Raw genomic sequence first — 20957 nt, 5'->3', positions numbered from 1 at the left:
ATGAGGTGTCTCCAACTCCAACCATTGGTGGATGGAGCGAGACATGATGTCCCAGATGTGCTCAATAGGATTCAGGTCTGGGGAACAGGCGGGCCAGTCCATAGCATCAATGCCTTCCTCTTGCAGGAACTGCTGACACACTCCAGCCACATGAGGTCTAGCATTGTATTGTATTAGGAAGAACCCAGGGCCAACCGCACCAGCATATGGTCTCACAAGGGGTCTGAGGATCTCATCTCCGTACATAATGGCAGTCAGGCTACCTCTGGCAAGCACATGGAGGGCTGTGCTGCCCCCCCAAAGAAATGCCACCCCACACCATTACTGACCCACCGCCAAACCGGTCATGCTGGAGGATGTTGCATGCAGCAGAACGTTCTCCACGGCGTCTCCAGACTCTGTCACGTCTGTCACATGTGCTCAGTGTGAACCTGCTTTCATCTGTGAAGAGCACAGGTTGCCATTGGTGAATTTGCCAATCTGGTGTTCTCTGGCAAATGCCAAATGGTGTTGGGCTGTAAGAACAACCCCCACCTGTGGACGTCGGGCCCTCATACCACCCTCATGGAGTCTGTTTCTGACCGTTTGAGTGGACACATGCACATTTGTGGCTGCTGGAGGTCATTTTGCAGGGCTCTGGCAGTGTTGCCCTCCTACGGCCTCCTCTACGTCTCCTGATGTACTGGCCTGTCTCCTGGTAGCGCCTCCATGCTCTAGACACTACGCTGACAGACACAGCAAACCTTCTTGCCACAGCTCGCATTGATGTGCTATCCTGGATGAGCTGCACTACCTGAGCCACTTGTGTGGGTTGTAGACTCCTTCTCATGCTACCACTAGAGTGAAAGCACCGCCAGCATTCAAAAGTGATCAAAACATCAGCCAGGAAGCATATGAATTGAGAAGTGGTCTGTGGTCGCCACCTGCAGAAACACTCCTTTATTGGGGGTGTCTTGCTAATTGCCTATAATTTCCACCTGTTGTCTGTTCCATTTGCACAACATCATGTGAAATTGATTGTCAATCAGTGTTGCTTCCTGAGTGGACAGTGTGATTTCACAGAAGTGTCATTAACTTGGAGTTACATTGTGTTGTGTAAGTGTTCCGTTTATTATTTTGAGCAGTGTATATTGCATGAACTATTATAGCCAAAAGCAGAAGCATTCAATGCGTGTTATGTGCAGATAGAGAAGTGCTGGAGCCTCTCAATACTGCGCCCACTGGGGAGCGTTTGCTGGTTAGCGCTTGTCCTGTAATGTTGTGTAGTGCTACTTGGCGGTCGTCAAAGATATACTTAATACGGGAACCAGTGCACTCCCCCGACCTCACAATGTTATCCAGGGAGGGATCCTCTGCAGCTCCGAAGTCCTAACGGATGTTCGCAGCGCCTGGCACTATGTGGCAAAGTCTGCCTTATGACAGACAATCCGCACTGACAAGCGGTGTTTGCTGCGCAGGATGCTGTGGGTCTTCGTGGAGGAGCGCGCGCTCCGATGATGCGATGAACTGTAAACGGTGAAAGCTGGCGTGCTTCAGTATAGTTGTTCAGTCAATAAGTTTCTTTGCAAATTTTTCAATGGTGACTTGTGAGATTATTCCAATGCTCATCAATGAATTTAAGTAATCTGAAATGAAAAACTCCATTCTGATAATAATATAAAATAAAATACAAAATCACGCCCTGTACACTGAACCGGCCCTGGCCCCCCTATAAACTATGGGACAATGTGGAAAAATATGCAGGAAGCATTACGTACAGGCCCTGATTTACATGTGCCGATCCTGGGGGAGATGTGGAGATCCTGCTGGTACTTGGCGCCAACTGCGTTTCTTCTGTCAGACCTGCCTAAGTAAATTCCAAGCTAGGCCCCACTTTAACCCCTTAAGGACACAGCCCATTATGGCCTTGGGACACAGGAAAATTCCAATTTAGTATTTTCGCTTTTTCCTCTTCGCCTACTAAGAGCCATTACTTCTTTTTTATTTTTCCCCTACAGACACATATCAGGGCTTGTTTTTTCCGTGACCAATTGTACTTTGTAATGGCACCTTTCATTTTACCGTAAAATGTACGGCGAAACAAAAAAAGTGTTATTTGGGGGGCAAAATTTAAGAAAAAAAAAGAAAAAAACGCTATTTGGCAGTTTGTGTTTTTGTTTTTTTACGCAGTGCACTTTATGGTTAAAATGATAGGTTATCTTTATTCTGTAGGTCAATGTGATTAAAATGATACCCAATTTAAATAGTTTTTCTAATATTGCTCTAATTTTATAAAAAGTCACACGTAACTGAACAAAATTAGTATATTTAACCCCTTAAGGACGCATGACGTAAATGTACGTCCTGGTGAGGTGGTACTTAACGCACCAGGACGTACATTTACGTCCTGCGCATAACCGCGGCCATCGGAGCGATGCCCGTGTCATGCGCGGCTGATCCCGGCTGCTGATCGCAGCCAGGGACCCGCCGGCAATGGCCGACGCCCGCGATCTCGCAGGCATCCGCCATTAACCCCTCAGGTGCCGGGATGAATACAGATCCCGGCATCTGCGGCAGTGCGCGATTTGAATGAATGATCGGATCGGCCGCAGCGCTGCTGCGGGGATCCGATCATTCATAACGCCGCACGGAGGTCCCCTCTCCTTCCTCCATCCGGCTCCCGGCGTCTCCTGCTCTGGTCTGTGATCGAGCAGACCAGAGCAGAAGATGACCGAAAACACTGATCTGTTCTATGTCCTATACATAGAACAGATCAGTATTAGCAATCATGGTATTGCTATGAATAGTCCCCTATGGGGACTATTCAAGTGTAAAAAAAAATGTAAAAGTAAAAGTAAAAAAAAAGTGAAAAATCCCCTCCCCCAATAAAAAAGTAAAACGTCCGTTTTTTCCTATTTTACCCCCAAAAAGCGTAAAAAACATTTTTTATAGACATATTTGGTATCGCCGCGTGCGGAAATGTCCGAACTATTAAAATAAAATGTTAATGATCCCGTACGGTGAACAGCGTGAACGAAAAAAAAAAAGTCCAAAATTCCTACTTTTTTTCATACATTTTATTTTAAAAAAAATTATAAAAAATGTATTAAAAGTTTTTTATATGCAAATGTGATATCAAAAAAAAGTACAGATCATGGCACAAAAAATGAGCCCCCATACCGCCGCTTATACGGAAAAATAAAAAAGTTAGAGGTCATCAAAATAAAGGGATTATAAACGTACTAATTTGGTTAAAACGTTTGTGATTTTTTTTAAGCGCAACAATAATATAAAAGTATATCATAATGGGTATCATTTTAATCGTATTGACCCTAAGAATAAAGAACACATGTCATTTTTACCATAAATTGTACGGCGTGAAAACGAAACCTTCCAAAATTAGCAAAATTGCGTTTTTCGTTTTAATTTCCTCACAAAAATAGTGTTTTTTGGTTGCGCCATACATTTTATGATATATTGAGTGATGTCATTACAAAGGACAACTGGTCGCGCAAAAAACAAGCTCTCATACTAGTCTGTGGATGAAAATATAAAAGAGTTATGATTTTTAGAAGGCGATGAGGAAAAAATGAAAACGTAAAAATTCAATTGTCTGAGTCCTTAAGGCCAAAATGGGCTGAGTCCTTAAGGGGTTAAAATTGTCATCTTCTGACCCCACAGTGGACTATAGATTTCAATATTTAGATTTCAGATACAGATCAGCGCTATGCATAGGCATAGCACCGATCATTGTTATCTTCAATCTGCTTTTCTATTCTGCTCAATAGCTGCTCAATATTGATCACAGCATCTAAGGGGTAAATAGTGGACAACAGTGCGATCGCCATTACTAGCAAGTCCCTGGCTGCTAAAAGCAGTCGGGACCCGTGGTCTATGATGCGAGTGCAGCTCCTGCACTTGTGTTATAGCCGCGGCGGGACTCAAGGCGTACAGGTATGTCCTGATGTGCTAAGTCCCAGGCGCCCAGGGTGTACCTGCACTGTATCCTCTAGGGGTTAAGCCACGCTCCCTGAAATTACTGGCAGAAAATACCCTCAGCCAAAAATGCTGAAAGGGGCATTTTCGGCTGTTAATTTATGGTGGACGAAATTTCGGTGCATCCCTAATATTTATATTTTCCTCTTTATATTCTCCCATTTAGCCAAAATGCTAATTAAATATAGATGAACATGTGACCCGTATATAGGTGATAAGACATAATGTACATTTATAATGTTGATATGAAAAATAGCTGGAATCTGGACATAGAATATATGAGTGTGGTGCTGGCCTGCTGCTCCCATTTTTTATCTCTATATACAGAGAGGAGGAATATTTCTCTTTATCTCCGGTTGTCGGTTCCTAAAGTGCTGGCAAAATGTGATTGTGACTTCTAGGGACTGATGTTATCACTGATGATCAAGTTTACCCCCTCCCTCTTTGTTTTATCCTTCTTGTTGGAAGGAAGCAATATAGTCAGAAGAGATGAGCAAGCAAGGTTTTGCTCGACTCGCGAATTTACATGAAAAATATGGCTTTTTGGTGCCCAGAGGAAGCAGGAAAAGCAGGGGGTTGTGACATGACATCAGGGTGACCAGCATATCACATGATAACTCAAGTTATCATATGATTTGCTGGTTTATGTGTCATTCATCTCCAAACTTGTGCATCCAATACGTATTAGCCATTTAAAGCAACTGTACTTTCATATACTTGGTTTAATCAAACTTGCGTTATACCTAGTTGTAAGATAACAACGCAGTTCAAAACATTGAAAGTTAAAGTTAACTAGTAGGTGAGTGAAAAATAACCACCAAAAAATCTAACTAACCTCAAAAAAATTATGTTGAGTAAAAGAATTGTTGGGCAGGGTAGAGGACAGAAGAACCCTGCCATGTCATCTGCCAGTAGGAGTGTTGGTGGCAGTATCAGCACCAGTACAGGCAGCAGCAACAGGTGCCTGGTGGTAGCAGCAGCAGCTGAGACATCGCTCCCAAATTATCAATGTCTGCCAGAGGTTGTGTGGTTTAACAGAAGAGTATGGCTATCCTAGACTGGAGTCGTAGGTCTTCTGAGGGGTGGATGAAGAGTCAGACTATATGAGCCAGCTGTCAGTGGATTCTTCCTCATTTACAGTCACATAACGTGGTGAAAATGTATTTTCTGGATTCTTTGTTTCCTCATCTCTGACTTTGCTCTCCCCCTACTGCTTCACAGAAGGATAACACTAGCCATAAGGAGTAGTTGTGTGAGGAGAGTCAAGCTTTGGAATGTGTTTCTTAGGTGGTGAAAGTGGAAGGATGTTGCAGGAGGCCGTATCTCCAGAAGGATGTAGATATTTTGGAGAGAGTTTAGAGAAGATACTAAACTAGTCCATGGGTTAAAGGATAAAACTTACCAGTAAAGGTTAAAGGACCTTAACATGTATACAAGAAAGAAGAAACAGAAGGGATATGAGAGAAACTTTTAAATACATTAAAGGAATCAACATGATAGAGGAGAAGATATTTAAAAGAAGAAAAACCTACCTCAAGAGGACATAGTGTTATATAGAGGCCTTTTTTCTAATTAGAGGGGTAAAGGTTTAAAAATAATATGAGGAAGAATTACTTTACTGAGAGAGTAGTGGATGCATGGAATAGCCTTCCTGCAGAAGTGGTAGCTGCAAATACAGTGAAGGAGTTTAAGTATGCATAAGATAGGCATAAGGCTATCCTTCACACAGTCATGGATGTAAATGTTGGCACCCCTGAAATTTTTCAATAAAATTAAGTATTTCTCACAGAAAAGGATTGCAGTAACACATCTTTTGCTATACACATGTTTATTACCTTTGTGTGTATTGAAACTAAACCAAAAAAGGAGGGAAAAAAATCAAATTGGACATAATGTCACACCAAACTCCAAAAATGGGCTGGACAAAATTATTGGCACCCTTAACGTAATATTTGGTTGCACACCCTTTGGAAAGAATAACTGAAATCAATCACTTCCTGTAACCATCAATAAGCTTCTTACACCTCTCAGCCGGAATGTTGGACCACTGTTCCTTTGCAAACTGCTCCAGGTCTCTCTTATTGGAAGGCGCCTTTTCCCAACAGCAATTTTAAGAACTCTCCACAGGTGTTCAATGGGATTTAGATCTGGAATCATTGTTGCCACTTCAGAACTCTCCAGCGCTTTGTTACCATCCATTTCTGTTTTATTTTATTTTTTTACGTATGTTTGCTGGAAGACCCAAGATATCGGATGCAAACCCAGCTTTCTGACACTGGGCTGTACAGTGCGACCCAAAATCCGTTAGTAATCATCAGATTTCATGATGCTTTGTACACATTCAAGGCCCCCAGTGCCAGAGGCAGCAAAACAACCCCAAAACATCACTGACCCTCCACCATATTTCACTGTAGGTACTGTGTTCTTTTCTTTGTAGTCCTCATTCTGTTTTCGGTAAACAGTAGAATGATGTGCTTTACCAAAAAGTTCTATCTTGGTATCATCTGTCCACAAGACGTTTTCCCAGAAGGATTTTGGCTTACTCAAGTTCATTTTGGCAAAATGAAGTCTTGCTTTTTTATGTCTCTGTGTCAGCAGTGGGGGTCCTTCTGGGTCTCCTGCCATAGAGTTTCATTTCATTTAAATGTCGACGGATAGTTAATGCTGACACTGATGCTCCCTGAGCCTGCAGGACAGCTTAAACATCTTTGGAACTTGTTTGGGGCTGCTTATCCCCCATCTGGACTATATCCGTTTACACCTTTCATCAATTTTTCTCTTCCTTCCACGCCCAGGTAGATTAGCTACAGTGCCATGGGTTGCAAACTTCTTGATAATGTTGCGCACTGTGGACAAAGACAAATCTAGATCTCTGGAGATGGACTCGTAACCTTGAGATTGTTGTTATTTTCCACAATTTTTATCAAGTCCTCAGACAGTTCTCTTCTCTTCTTTCTGTTGTCCATGCTTAGTGTGGCACACACAGACACACAATGCAAAGACTAAGTGAACCTCTCTCCTTTTTCTCTGCTTTCAGGTGTCAATTTTATATTGCCCACACCTGTTACTTGCCTCAGGTGAGTTTAAAGGAGCATCACATGCTTGAAAACAATATATACACAGTATTGAAAGGGTGCCAATCATTTTGTCCAGCCGATTTCTGGAGTTTGGTGTGACATTATGTCCAATTTGCTCCCCCCCCCCCCCCCCCTTTTTCTTGGTATAGTTCCAATACACACAAAGGTAATAAACGTGTATAGCAAAACAAGTGTTACTGCAATCCTTTTCTGTGAGATATACTTCATTTTGTAGAAAAATGTCAGGGGTGCCAACATTTAAGGCCATGACTGTATAAGATAGATATAGGTATATAAGGCTATCTATCATATAGGGTAGGGACAAGTATGATACAAGTATTCAGAATATTGGGCAGACTAGATGGGCCAAATGGCTCTTATCTGATGACACATTCTATGTTTCTTTAAGAAAACCATCCCCACTTTGCACAATCGTGTGGCAGAGAGGGTGGGCCACTCCATGCAGTAGTCGGTGTGCAGAACAGTGCATGCCACAGTAGATACATTGAGTAGTAGCTACACCAGGGCCAACACATGTCTTTTACAGTCCACTTGGTCATCATCCTGCAGAACGAGGCTCCACCACAATGTGGCCAGGAAATTGTAGTGACACCTCCACTGTTGCACCGATCAAGTTCAACTCCTGACACCACCCGCCTATCTACCTCCTCATGCAGGTCCTTCTCCACGAACATCTTGTATCCCACAACAGAGAAAAGCATAGCTTAAAGGGGTACTCCGGTGGTAAATTTTTTTGACTATATGGCATCTTCTTTGTAAGTTTAGTTTTTTTGCAATATACATGTGTTATATGATTTGGCAGCATGTATGTGTTTTTCTTACCTGTTTGTTGGGCAGGAAGTTCTGTAGTTCAGACGGTTTTCTTTTACTGTTGTTCACAGTTCTGAGTCTGTTGTGGACAAGATGTCACAGCTTTTTTTTTGTTCTCTGTCTGCATGAGAGGAATAAGCCACGCCCCCTCATCTCATCCAGCTGAGTACACAGCTCCTCCCCTCCCCCCGCTCTGTATTCTAAGGACGCAGGTCTGCATGAGAAGATAAGTGTTATCTGAAGGGGAGGATGAGAAGGTGCAGGGGCCGGGGATGTATGGACTGCAGGGGAAGAAATCTCATACTAGGAATGATCTCTATATCTGAAGGGGGGGGACTCCTGAATGACACATGCTGGGAGTTGTAGTCCCTGTTGTGTGTGTGTGTATGCTAGTGTTTACAAACCAGTTTGCCTCCAGCTGTTGCAAAACTACAACTCCCAGCATGCCCTGACAGACTTTGGGCATGCTGGGAGTTGTAGATTTGCAACAGCTGGAGGCACAATGGTTGGGAAACACTGTTCTAGCCTTTTCAGCATACACCTCATGTTACACCAGTGTTTCCCAACCAGTGTGCCTCCAGCTGTTGCAAAACTACAACTCCTAGCATGCCCAAAGGCTGTCAGGGCATGCTGGGAGTTGTAGATTTGCAACACCTGGAGGCACTCTGGTTGGGAAACACTGGTGAATGCCCTACAGAGGTGGGGTGAACTACAACCCCCAGGAGACTACAGAGGCAGCATGCTGGTGTTATACCACAGACTGAAGACTCCTGAATGACACATGCTGGGAGTTGTAGTCCCTTTTGTGTGTGTATGCCAGTGTATCCCAACCAGGGCTGATTATATTAGTGTGCTGTGTATAAGGGGCCGACCCGGGAAAATAGTAGGATGGGTAAAGTGCGGGAACAAACAAACAAAAAAAAAAGGAGCCGCCCCAAACCAGCAAGGCTTCCGGGGAAGCCTTATTGGTGAAACGTTGGGTGAGGGTGGTCTGGTGCACGTGTGTCACTCTGTTACTGGTAACTATTGATTGTACTATTTGTGCAAAGTACTGTTCTGCTACGACTTTTTTAGTTATTATACATGCACCTACCTTTGATGTTTACTTGACCACTAGGTCTATTGGGGATTATTTACAGCTACCCCTGTATATTTCTCTCTTTACTAATGTCTCTCCTTGGGTTTTTGTGTAGGTGCCCGTAATTTGTCTGTTATAGTCTTACCCATGCTAGCAGCACAGCTTTTCCAGACCACTCTTCATTTTCTGTGCCTCTGTGGCTGTGGAGATGCAGCTGCGTCTGCAACTTATACCCGCCTTTTACTTGATTTTAAATGTATGTGCTTGAAGTGGTATTTATAGGTTAATAAAAATTTTGTGATTTTCATTATGGATCTGCATACGCTTTTTGTTTTTTACGTATTTGATGTAACTTTGGCATAGGATCTACGCACTTTTTTAGGGTTTATAGTGTTTATGACTTTTCGTTAAAGTTGGATGTGTATATCAATTTTTTTTTCTCACTAAAATGCTGCTTTTCCCCCAAATTGTAAATTTTTACAAGGGGTAAAAGGAGAAAATGTCCCCCAAAATTTGTAACCTCATCTCTTCTGAGTATGGAAATACCCCATGTGTGAATGTCAAGTGCTCTGCTGGCGCACTACAATGCTCAGAAGAGAAGGAGCACCATTGAGCTTTTGGAGAGTGAATTTGTTTGGAAGTCAGGGGCCATGTGCGTTTACAAAGCCCCCCGTGGTGCCAGAACAGTGGACCCCCCCACATGTGACCCCATTTTGGAAACTACTCCCCTCTCAGAATGTAATAAGGGGTACAGTGAACATTTACACCTATACTGGCGTTTCACAGATCTTTGGAACAGTGGGCTGTGCAAATGAAAAATAAAATTTTTCATTTTCACGGACCACCTTTCCAAAAATCTGTCAGACACCTGTGGGGTGTAAAGGCTCACTGTACCCCTTATTACATTACATGAGGGGTGTAGTTTCCAAAATGGGGTCACGTGGGGGGGTCCATTGTTCTGGCACTATGGGGACTTTGTAAACACACATGGCCTTCAATTTCGGACACATTCTCTCTTCAACATCCCAATGGCGCTCCTTCTCTTCTGAGCATTGTAGTTCGCCCGCAGAGCGCTTTACATTCACATATGGGGTATGTTCTTACTCAGAAGAAATGGGGTTACAAATTTTTGGGGGCTATTTTCCTATTTTCCCTTGTGAAAATGACACATTTCGGGTAACACCAGCATTTTAGTGAAGACATTTTTTTTTTCATTTTCCCATCCAAGTTTAATGAAAATTCTTCAAAAACCTGTGGGGTGTTAAAGGCTCACTATACCCCTTGTTACATTCCGTGATGGGTGTAGTTTCCAAAATGGGGTCACATGTGGGTATTTATTTTTTTGCGTTTATGTCAGAACTGCTGTAAAATCAGCCAGCCCTGTGCAAATCACCAATTTAGGCCTCAAATGTACATAGTGCGCTCTCACTCCTGAGCCTTGTTGTACGTCCGCAGAGCATTTTACGCCCACATATGGGGTACTTCCGTACTCGAGAGGAATTGCGTTACAAATTTTGGGGGTCTTTTTTTGCTTCTACTGCTTGTGAAAATAAAAAGTATGGGGCAACACCAGCATGTTAGTGTAAATTTTTTATTTTTTTTTACACTAATCGGCTGGTGTAGACCCCAACTTTTCCTTTTCATAAGGGGTAAAAGGAGTAAAAGCCCCCTAAAATTAGTAGTGCAATTTTTCCCGAGTACGGAAATACCCCATATGTGGCCCTAAACTGTATCTTTGAAATATGACAGGGCTCTGAAGTGAGAGAGCGCCATGCGCATTTGAGGACTGAATTAGGGATTGCATAGGGGTGGACATAGGGGTATTCTACACCAATGATTCCCAAACAGGGTGCCTCCAGCAGTGGCTGTCCGGAAATGCTGGGAGTTGTTGTTTTCCAACAGCTGGAGGCTCCGTTTTGGAAACACTGCCGTACGATACGTTTTTATTTTTAATGGGGGGGACAGTGTAAGGGGGTGTATATGTAGTGTTTTACCCTTTTATTATGTGTTAGTGTAGTGTAGTGGTTTTAGGGTACATTCGCACTGGCGGGTTACGGTGAGTATCCCGCTAGGAGTTTACAATGCGGCGAAAAATTTGCCGCAGCCCAAACTTCAAGCAGGAAACTTGCTGTAAAATATACCCTGTACATTCATATGGGGGGGGGCGGCAAACCTCCAGCTGTTTCAAAACTACAAGTTGTACACGGGTTGGAAAACCTTCAGTTAGGTTCTGTTTAGGGATCGACCGATATCGTTTTTTTAGGGCCGATACCGATAATCGGTGGAGGTTAGGGCCGATAGCCGATAACTTATACCAATATTCCGGTATAAGTTATCGGCTATTTATCCCCCTGCGACACCGCTGCAGAGCATTGATTTAAAGCGGGCGCTTGAAATCAATGCACTGCAGTGGCTTTTGCGGTGCCATAGGCCGCCGCCGCCACCCGCTTCTCTCCCCCTACCTGTCAGGGTGGTCCGGGCCATCCATTCTTCCTTCCTGTAGTGTCCGGGGGCATTCCGGGTGGAGGGTGAACCGGTCCGGGCTGTCCTTCTTCTCCGGGAGTCATCTTCTCCACTCCGGGCAGGCTCCGGGCCTAGTACGCTGCATAGACTACGCTGCACAGTGACGCCCATGCGCAGCGACGCACCTGACGTCACGGCGTAGCTGCGTCTATGCAGCGTACTAGGCCGGAGCCTGCCCGGAGTGGAGAAGATGACCCCTGGAGAAGGAGGACAGCCCGGACCGGTTCATCCTCCACCCGGAATGCCGCCGGACACTACAGGAAGGAAGGATGGCCCCGACCACCCCCATTACAGGTAAGTTTAATTTTTTTTTATTGACTCAGAGGGTGGGGGAGGGGCCCGACCGGTATGGGCAAAAATCCATACCGGTATACCGCCCAGCACTACGGGAGGTGGGGGGGCATTATCGTCAAGGTAATTGCCGATACCGATAATGCCCAAAATCGTGATTATCGGCCGATAATATCGGCCATACCGATAGTCGGTTGATCCCTAGTTCTGTTACCTGACTCAGTATTTTCCAACCAGTGTGCCTCCAGCTGTTGCAAAACTAAAACTCCCAGCATGTACTGATCGCCGAAGGGCATGCTGGGAGATGTAGTTATGCAACAGCTGGAGGTATGCAACTACAACTCCCAGCATACCGAGACAGCTGTTTGGGCATGCTGGGATTTGCAGTTTTGCAACATCTGGAGGGCTACAGTTTAGAGACCACTGCACAGTGATCTCCAAACAGTGCCCTCCAGATGTTGCAAAACTACAAATCCCAGCATGCCCAGACAGCAAACTGCTGTGTGGGCATGCTGGGAGTTGTAGTTTTGCAAGATCTAGAGGGCCACAGTTTAAAGATCACTGCAAAGGGGTACCTGCTGATCGATATCAGCAGTCACCCCGGTCCCCGCCCGGCGCGGCGGGGACCGAAATTCCCACGAGCGTACAGGTACGCCCGTGGTCCTTAAACTCCAGGGAGCAAAGGCGTATCTTATGCCTGTGGTCCCTAAGTGGTTAAAGAGGTACTCCACTGGTCGGCGGTAGGAACATTTAGTTCCAAACACTGTGTGTGCACTGCAGGGGTCGATTACGTCCCTTGTGATGTCACGCCCCCTCCCATAGACTTGCATTGAGGGGCGTGGCCAACCCCCGCAGTGCTGAACTAAATGTTCCAAATGCTGCCCAGTGTTGTACCCCTTTAAAACATTTTTTTCTTTTCTTGTTTGGAAAATTTAGCATTGATACAGGATGGATCAGGATGCAAAAATGACTGAGGTTCCTTTTTCTCTCTTGTTTAGGAACAAGATCCAGATGGGTCTCATTCTTATGTCAAATAGAAGATCATGGCGACAGGATAGGCGTCCTATTACATCCTGTATAAAGGGAATCTGTCAGGTGTATTTGATGCTAAGATCTGCAGACATAAATAAAAGCTGATTGTTCCACCAAACTGATAAAATCTCCTTTTTTAAGTCTTTCTCAGTCAAGGAGGCGGAGCTGAGCTGCTGAAGTGTCAGAACCCTGAATGATTGCCAGATTCCCTGTAGAAAGGTCATAATTCTGATAGTGCCCTTATAAATAGGTTACTATATTTACTATACAAAATAGGCTTACTATATTTATATGCAACATTCTTAAGGTTATATTTCTAAAAATAAATAAATAAAATCTGTTTTATTCTTGGCAGATGACTGTTCCAGGAGATCAGAGGGAGATCTGATATCTTCATGTGTAAAAACAGAGGATGGTATCACACAAGATACATATGAAGATTATTACTTCGTCCCAGATCCACCCTCAGACCTTCACAGCCAAGATCTGTCCTCTGATCCTTTTACAAAACAAAATAAAATCCCCAGAAGGTTTGTTGGGCATCAAAAGGCTAATACAGGCGAGAAGTCATTTTCCTGTTCAGAATGTGGGAAATGTTTTACTCAAAAATCAACACTTTTTAGACATAAAAGAACTCATACAGGACAGAAGCCATTTCCTTGTCCAGAATGTGGAAAATGTTTTTCTCGAAAACCACAGCTTTTTCAACACCAAAAAATTCACACAGGTGAGAAGCCATTTTCATGTTCAGAATGTGGGAAATGTTTTACTGAGAAATCTAAACTTATTAGACATCAAAGAAGTCACACAGGGGAGAAGCCTTTTTCTTGCCCAGAATGTAAAAAATGTTTCACTCGGAAATCCTCTCTTGTTGACCATCAAAAAATTCATACAGGAGAGAAGCCATTTCCATGCCCAGAATGTGGAAAGTGTTTTATTACAAAATCAGTTCTTGTTGCCCATCAAAGAAGTCACACAGGAGAGAAGCCATTTTTATGCCCAGAATGTGGGAAATGTTTTACTAATAAATCACATCTTCGTGCCCATCTAAGAAGTCACACAGGAGAGAAGCCATTTCCATGCCCAGAATGTGGGAAATGTTTTACTCATAAATCACATCTTAGTGCCCATCAAAGAAGTCATACAGGAGAGAAGCCATTTTCGTGCACAGAATGTGGGAAATGTTATTCTCAAAAATCACATCTTCGTGCCCATCAAAGAAATCATACAGGAGAGAAGCAATTTCCATGTCCAGAATGTGGGAAATGTTTTACTCATAAAACAGGTCTTATAAAGCATCAAAAAACTCACACACAGGAGAAGCCATTTTCATGCCCAGACTGTGGGAAATGTTTCACTTCTCAATTAAAACTGTTTCAACATAATAAAGCTCACACAGTAAAGAAGCCATTTCCATGCCCAGAATGTGGCAAATATTTAACTAAAAAAGCTAATCTTGTTGAACACCTAAGAACTCACACAGGAGATAAGCCATTTTCATGTCCAGAATGTGGGAAATGTTTTTCTGCTAAATCAAACCTGCTTAAACATAAAAAATCTCACACAGGAGAGAAGCCATTTTCATGTCCAGAATGTGGAAAGTGTTTTACTTATAAAATAGTTCTTGATAAACATAAAAAAATTCACACAGGAGAGAAGCCATTTGTATGCCCAGAATGTGGAAAGTGTTTTTCTGTAAAATCAGATCTTGTTCAACATCAAAGGACTCACACAGGAGCAAAGCCATTTACATGCGCTGAATGTGAAAAGTGTTTTACTTTAAAATCGCATCTTGTTAAACATCAAAGAACTCACACAGGAGAGAAGCCATTTTTATGTCCAGAATGTGGGAAGTGTTTTACTAAAAAATCTAATCTTGTTGAACATCAAAGAACTCACACTGGAGAGAAGCCATTTTCGTGTCCAGAATGTGGGAAATGTTTTATTTCTCGCTCAACTCAGCTTAAACATGAAAAAACTCACACCGGAGAGAAGCCATTTTCATGTCCAGAATGTGGGAAATGTTTTATTTATCAATCAACTTTGCTTAAACATAAAAAAATTCACACAGGGGAGAGACCATTTTCATGCCCAGAATGTGGAAAGTGTTTTGTTCACAAATCACATCTTGTTGAACATCAAAGAACTCACACAAGAGAAACGCCATTTCCATGCTCAGAATGTGGGAAATGTTTTTCTTATAAAATAAGTCTTAATAGACATAAAAAAACTCACACAGGAGAGATGCCATTTTAATGTGCATATGTGTGAAGTCTTTTAGGACAATGTCATGTCTAATTACACATCAAAGAACTCACGCAGGAAAAACATAACGTGGTTCTTAACCCCTTCACGCTCATTGATGTATTATTATGTCCTGGGAGCATGAAGGGTGTGTGGAGAAGGTTCTAAATTGGAGATGGCTATTTAACTTTTCCAATTTTGCAAACAAAAAAACATATTTGATATGGCCGCATGTAGAAATGTTAGAACCATTAAAATATAATGTTACTGAAACCTCACGATGAACGTTATAAAAGTAAAAAGAAAAACAAACGCAGAATTGTGTTTTATTTATTTTTTGGTCACTTCACAAGTGGTAAAAAAATCAGGTCAATTTCATAACCCCTTAAGGACGCAGGGTTTTTCAGTTTTAGCATTTTTGTTTTTTCCTTATCACCTTCTGAAAATAATAGCACCTTCAATTTTGCACCTACAGACCCATATGAGGGCTTATTTTTTGCGCCACCAATTGTACTTTAAAATGACATCAATCATTTCACCACAAAATTTACGGCAAGACCAGAAAAAAATATTTGTGGGGCAAAATTGAAAAAAAAAAAAAACACACCATTTTGTGACTTTTGGGGCTTCCAATTCTATGGAGTAAATTTTTCAGGAAAAAAGACACCATATATTTATTCTGTAGGTCCATACGGTTAGATGGATACCTAATGTATATAGGTTTTATTTTATTTTACTACTTAAAAAAATTATAACTACAAATTATACAAAATTATAACCAAAATTAGTATGTGTAAAATTGTCATCTTCTGACCTCTATAACATTTTTATTTTTCCTTGTACAGGGATATATGAGGGCTCATTTTTTGCGCCATGATCAGAAGTTTTTATCAGACTTTTTGATCGCCTTTTATACATTTTTTTTTACATTATACAAAGTGACCAAAAATACGCAATTTTGGACTTTGGAATTTTTTTTCCGTGTACGCCATTGACCGTGTGGTTTGATTAACCTTATATTTTCATAATTCGGACATTTACGCACGCGGCGATACCACATATGTTTATTTTTATAAAAAAAATTTTTTTATGGGAAAAGGGGGTTGATTCAAACTTTATTAGGGAAGGGGTTAAATCACATTTATTAACTATTTTTTTTACACTTTTTTTTTTGCAATGTTATAGCTTCCATAGGGGACTATAACTTGCAATACCTTAATTGCAGACACTGATCTGTGCAAAGACATAGCTTTGCATTCATCAGTGTTATCGGTGCTCTGCTGCTCCAGCCTGGATCTCAGGCACGGAGCAGCAGAGTAACGATCGGACGGCGGGAGATAAGATAAGAAGCCTCCCGTTGTCCTCTCAGCTGTTCGGGATGCCGCGCGGCGGTCCCGAACAGCCCACTGAGCTAACCGGCAACGATTTTCTCCCGTTTTAGATGCCGCGGTCAACTTTGATCGCAGCATCTAAAGGGTTAATTCCGGACATCAGCCCGATCGTCGATGTCCGGTATTAGCCGCAGGTCCTGGCTGCTGATAGCTACCGGCACCTGCCGGGTATGAAGCGCGCTCAGCTCCTGAGCGTGCTTCACATAACGGGAGCCGACCACGAGCGTAAGTTTACGCTCGTGGTCATTAAGGGGTTAATGGTACCGATAAGAGCTACAGATTACAACACAAATAACAAGCCCTCACTCAGCTTCGTAATGGAAAAATATCAAAGTTATATGGATCAGAAGAGATTTTCATTATTTTTCTTTTCAAGTGTTTGATTTTTTTTTTAAAGTAGTAAAAAATAAAAAAATTAATACAAATTGGATATTTGTTATAATCGTACTGACCTGAAGAACACAGATAATGGGAATGGCATTAATATGGACCCCACCCTACCCATTTCCAAATGAATAAAATTATGTTATATATATATATATATATATATATATATATATATATATATATATATATGGGGGGGGGAAACATAATTTAACTTGGTCCTGAAATTAAATAGGGATCGACCGATATCGTTTTTTTAGGGCCGATACCGATAATCGGTGGAGGTTAGGGCCGATAGCCGATAACTTATACCGATATTCCGGTATAAGTTATCGGCTATTTATCCCCCTGCGACACCGCTGCAGATCATTGATTTAAAGAGGGCGCTTTAAATCAATGCACTGCAGTGGCTTTTGGGGTGCCATAGGCCGCGGCCACCCGCTTCTTTCCCCCTGCCTGTCCGGGGGTCCTGAGTCCTATCACTGCCACCGCTCCCCCCCACCGCCGCACCGCGACCGCCCCCCCCCCCCCCGATCCGCCGCACCGCGATACCGATAATGCCCAAAATCGTGATCATCGGCCGATAATATCGGCCATACCGATAATCGGTCGATCCCTAGATGATAAACAACTTGGGAATTTCGCTTTCATTCGCTACTGCTTCTAAACAACAAATAGTACAATAAAAATGTTTCCCATGTAAGTCACATGTCATAATAATAATAAAAAACATTAGTCTGTAATGGTCACAAAGAGAAATGTGCGGGTCCAGGACCAGTCTTTACATTAGTTCTAACAATATAATTCAGGTCATACAAGTCAGTTCTTTAAAGGATTAGGATTTTTTTTATAGAAGTCATTTACTTTCTGGAGCCAGTTGATATGAAAAAAAATAGTTTTTCACTGGCATACCCCTTTAAGTTTCCTTAAACACCTGTAGGGTCCAAATGCTCTCTACCCTACTAGATTGAAACTTTGAGTGGTGTAGTTTCGAAAAACAGTCTCTTTCGGGTGGTTTCCACTGTATTGGTAATACCGAGTAGGGATCGACCGATATCGATTTTTTTAGGGCCGATACCGATAATCGTCACCTTTCAGGCTGACTGACTGTCATTTTTATGGTGTGATGTATCTTCAATAAATCTGCTTGCAACGAAGTGCTGGACCCTCAGTACATTCTTTCTTCAAGTTTATTCCACACCAAAGTGCAACGTTTTGGCTACGTGCCTTTGTCAAGCATAACAGGTAGTACAATGAAGCTTAAAGAGGCACTGTCATTGTTAAAAACTTTTCATATATTGCAGGACTCATTATAATATGACATTTCACAATATACACCTGTTAAAAAAAATTCAAGCTCAAAATAGCCACCACTAGGGGTCGCCTGTCTTTTATCCAGACAGACTAGTCTAGATTTTACAGCATACTGGATACCGGCCGTAAAGCATACTGGTATCCAGTATAGGAGATTTCTATTGTGTATGCAAAACTACAGATAAAGGATGTGTGGACATGCTGGGAGCTGTAGTTTTAAAACAGCTGGAGGCAACACTGCTCTAACACAGTTATTTACAAACATTGCAGCTTCAGTTGTTACTAAACTACAACTCCCAGCATGCTGAAATAGTCAAAGCTTTCTCGGACTCCTGAATGACAAAGAAGTTGATCAGACATTCAGGAGTCTGTGAAAGATGAATGACACACATAGTGACAACTATGCTGATTAGCATCCAGCTTTACTAGGAGAAGATAAAACAGATAGAACATGTATTCATAAAAATGCTGTACTTTTATCTAAAAAATACTTGCACTAATTTTATAAAGATCTATTCTTATTTTTATTCATTTTATCCTGTTATGAATTCCCGATAATGTCTTCTGATTACTGCAGGCAAGCTCCAAGTATCTTCCTCTGACACATGACACAGCATGAAACCAGAGAGGAAAGGGTTACAGAGTAGAGAGTACTGATTGGCTGACTGCCCAGGCTTGCTCCTGTGAGGGAGACAGAGTGACACGCCCCCTCAGCCTGCACAATGAAAAAGTAACTCACCAGCAGATAAATGCTTATATCTCTGGATATATAGGTCCCAGACACATAAAAATTATATGCACATGATCAGGATTGGGTCCTGAGTAACATATCACATATTTTTTCTTTTTTTTGCACTATGACAGGTACGCTTTAACCCCTTAAGGACCAGGCCATTTTACACCTTAGGACCAGAGCGTTTTTTGCACATCTGACCACTGTCACTTTAAACATTAATAACTCTGGAATGCTTTTAGTTATCAATCTGATTCCGAGATTGTTTTTTCGTGACATATTCTACTTTAACATAGTGATAAAAAATTTTGGTAACTTGCATCCTTTCTTGGTGAAAAATCCCAAAATTTGATGAAAAATTTGAAAATTTTGCATTTTTCTAACTTTGAAGCTCTCTGCTTGTAAGGAAAATGGATATTCCAAATAAAAAAATTTTTGGTTCACATATACAATATGTCCACTTTATGTTTGTATCATAAAATTGACGTGTTTTTACTTTTGGAAGACACCAGAGGGCTTCAAAGTTCAGCAGCAATTTTCCAATTTTTCACAAAATTTTCAAACTCACTATTTTTCAGGGACCAGTTCAGGTTTGAAGTGGATTTGCAGGGTCTTCATCTTAGAAATTCCCCACAAATGACCCCATTATAAAAACTGCACCCCCTAAAGTATTCAAAATGACATTCAGTCAGCGTTTTAACCCTTTAGGTGTTTCACAGGAATAGCAGCAAAGTGAAGGAGAAAATTCACAATCTTTTGTACACTCGCATGTTCTTGTAGACCCAATTTTTTAATTTTTACAAGGGGGTAAAAGGAGAAAATGTATACTTATGTTTGTAGCCCAATTTCTCTCGAGTAAGCACATACCTCATATGTAAAGTGTTCGGCGGGCGCAGTAGAGGGCTCAGAAGCGAAGGAGCGACAAGGGGATTTTGGAGAGTACGTTTTTCTGAAATGGTTTTTGGGGGCATGTTGCATTTAGAAAGCCCCTATGGTGCCAGAACAGCAAAAAAAAAAAAAACATGCCATACCATTTTGGAAACTAGACCCCTTGAGGAACGTAACAAGGAATTAAGTGAGCCTTAATACCCCACAGGTGTTTCACGACTTTTGCATATGTAAAAAAAAAAAAAATGTTTTCACTAAAATGTGTGTCTACCCCCAAATTTCACATTTTTGCAAGGGTTAATAGCAGAAAATACCCCCCAAAATTTGTAACCCCATCTCTTCTGAGTATGGATGTACCCCATAAGTTGACCTGAAGTGCACTACGGGCGAACTACAATGCTCAGAATAGAAGGAGTCATATTTGGCTTTTTGAGAGCATATTTTGCTCGGGGGGCATGTCGCATTTAGGAAGCCCCTATGATGCCAGGACAGCGAAAAAAAACAAAACACATGGCATACCATTTTGGAAACTAGACCCCTTGAGGAACGTAACAAGGAATAAAGTGAGCCTTAATACCCCACAGGGGTTTCACGACTTGCATATGTAAAAAAGAAAAACAAATTCACTAAAATGTGTTTCCCCCCCAAATTTCACATTTTTGCAAGTGTTAATAGCAGAAAAGACCCCCAAAATTTGTAACCCCATCTATTCTGAGTATGGAAATACCCCATGTGTGGACATCAAGGGCTCTGCTGGCGCACTACAATGCTCAGAAGAGAAGGAGCGCCATTGAGCTTTTGGGAAAAAAATAGTTTGGAATGGAAGTCAGGGGCCATGTGCGTTTACAAAGCCCCCCGTGGTGCCAGAACAGTGAACCCCCCCACATGTGACCCTATTTTTGAAACTACACCCCTCACAGAATTTAATAAGGGGTGCAGTGAGTATTTACACCCAACTGGCGTTTGACAGATCTTTGGAACAGTGGACTGTGCAAATTAAAAATTACATTTTTCATTTTCATGGACCACTGTTCCAAAAATCTGTCAGACACCTGTGGGGCGTAAATGCTCACTGTACCCCTTATTACATTACGTGAGGGATGTAGTTTCCAAAATGGGATCACATGTGGGTATTTATTTTTTTGCTTTTATGACAGAGCCGCTGTAAAATCGGCCACCCCTGTGCAAATCACCAA

At 42.0% G+C, this 20957-nt stretch overlaps 1 protein-coding gene across 1 annotated transcript in view; it reads left to right on the top strand.

Annotated features, from left to right (window-relative positions):
* LOC130295880 (uncharacterized) overlaps positions 1–20957 on the top strand; it is a 125869-nt gene that overhangs the window by 16997 nt on the left and 87915 nt on the right. The window contains exon 5 of the mRNA XM_056547202.1: positions 13163–15053. Coding sequence (XP_056403177.1) covers positions 13163–15053 — 1891 coding nt within the window. The remainder of the gene's footprint in view (positions 1–13162; positions 15054–20957) is intronic.

Source organism: Hyla sarda, chromosome 1 (assembly GCF_029499605.1).
Source record: "Hyla sarda isolate aHylSar1 chromosome 1, aHylSar1.hap1, whole genome shotgun sequence".
NCBI lineage: Eukaryota > Metazoa > Chordata > Amphibia > Anura > Hylidae > Hyla > Hyla sarda.
Note: the sequence above shows the minus strand (reverse complement) of the source record. Positions and strands in the feature narration are given on the sequence as shown.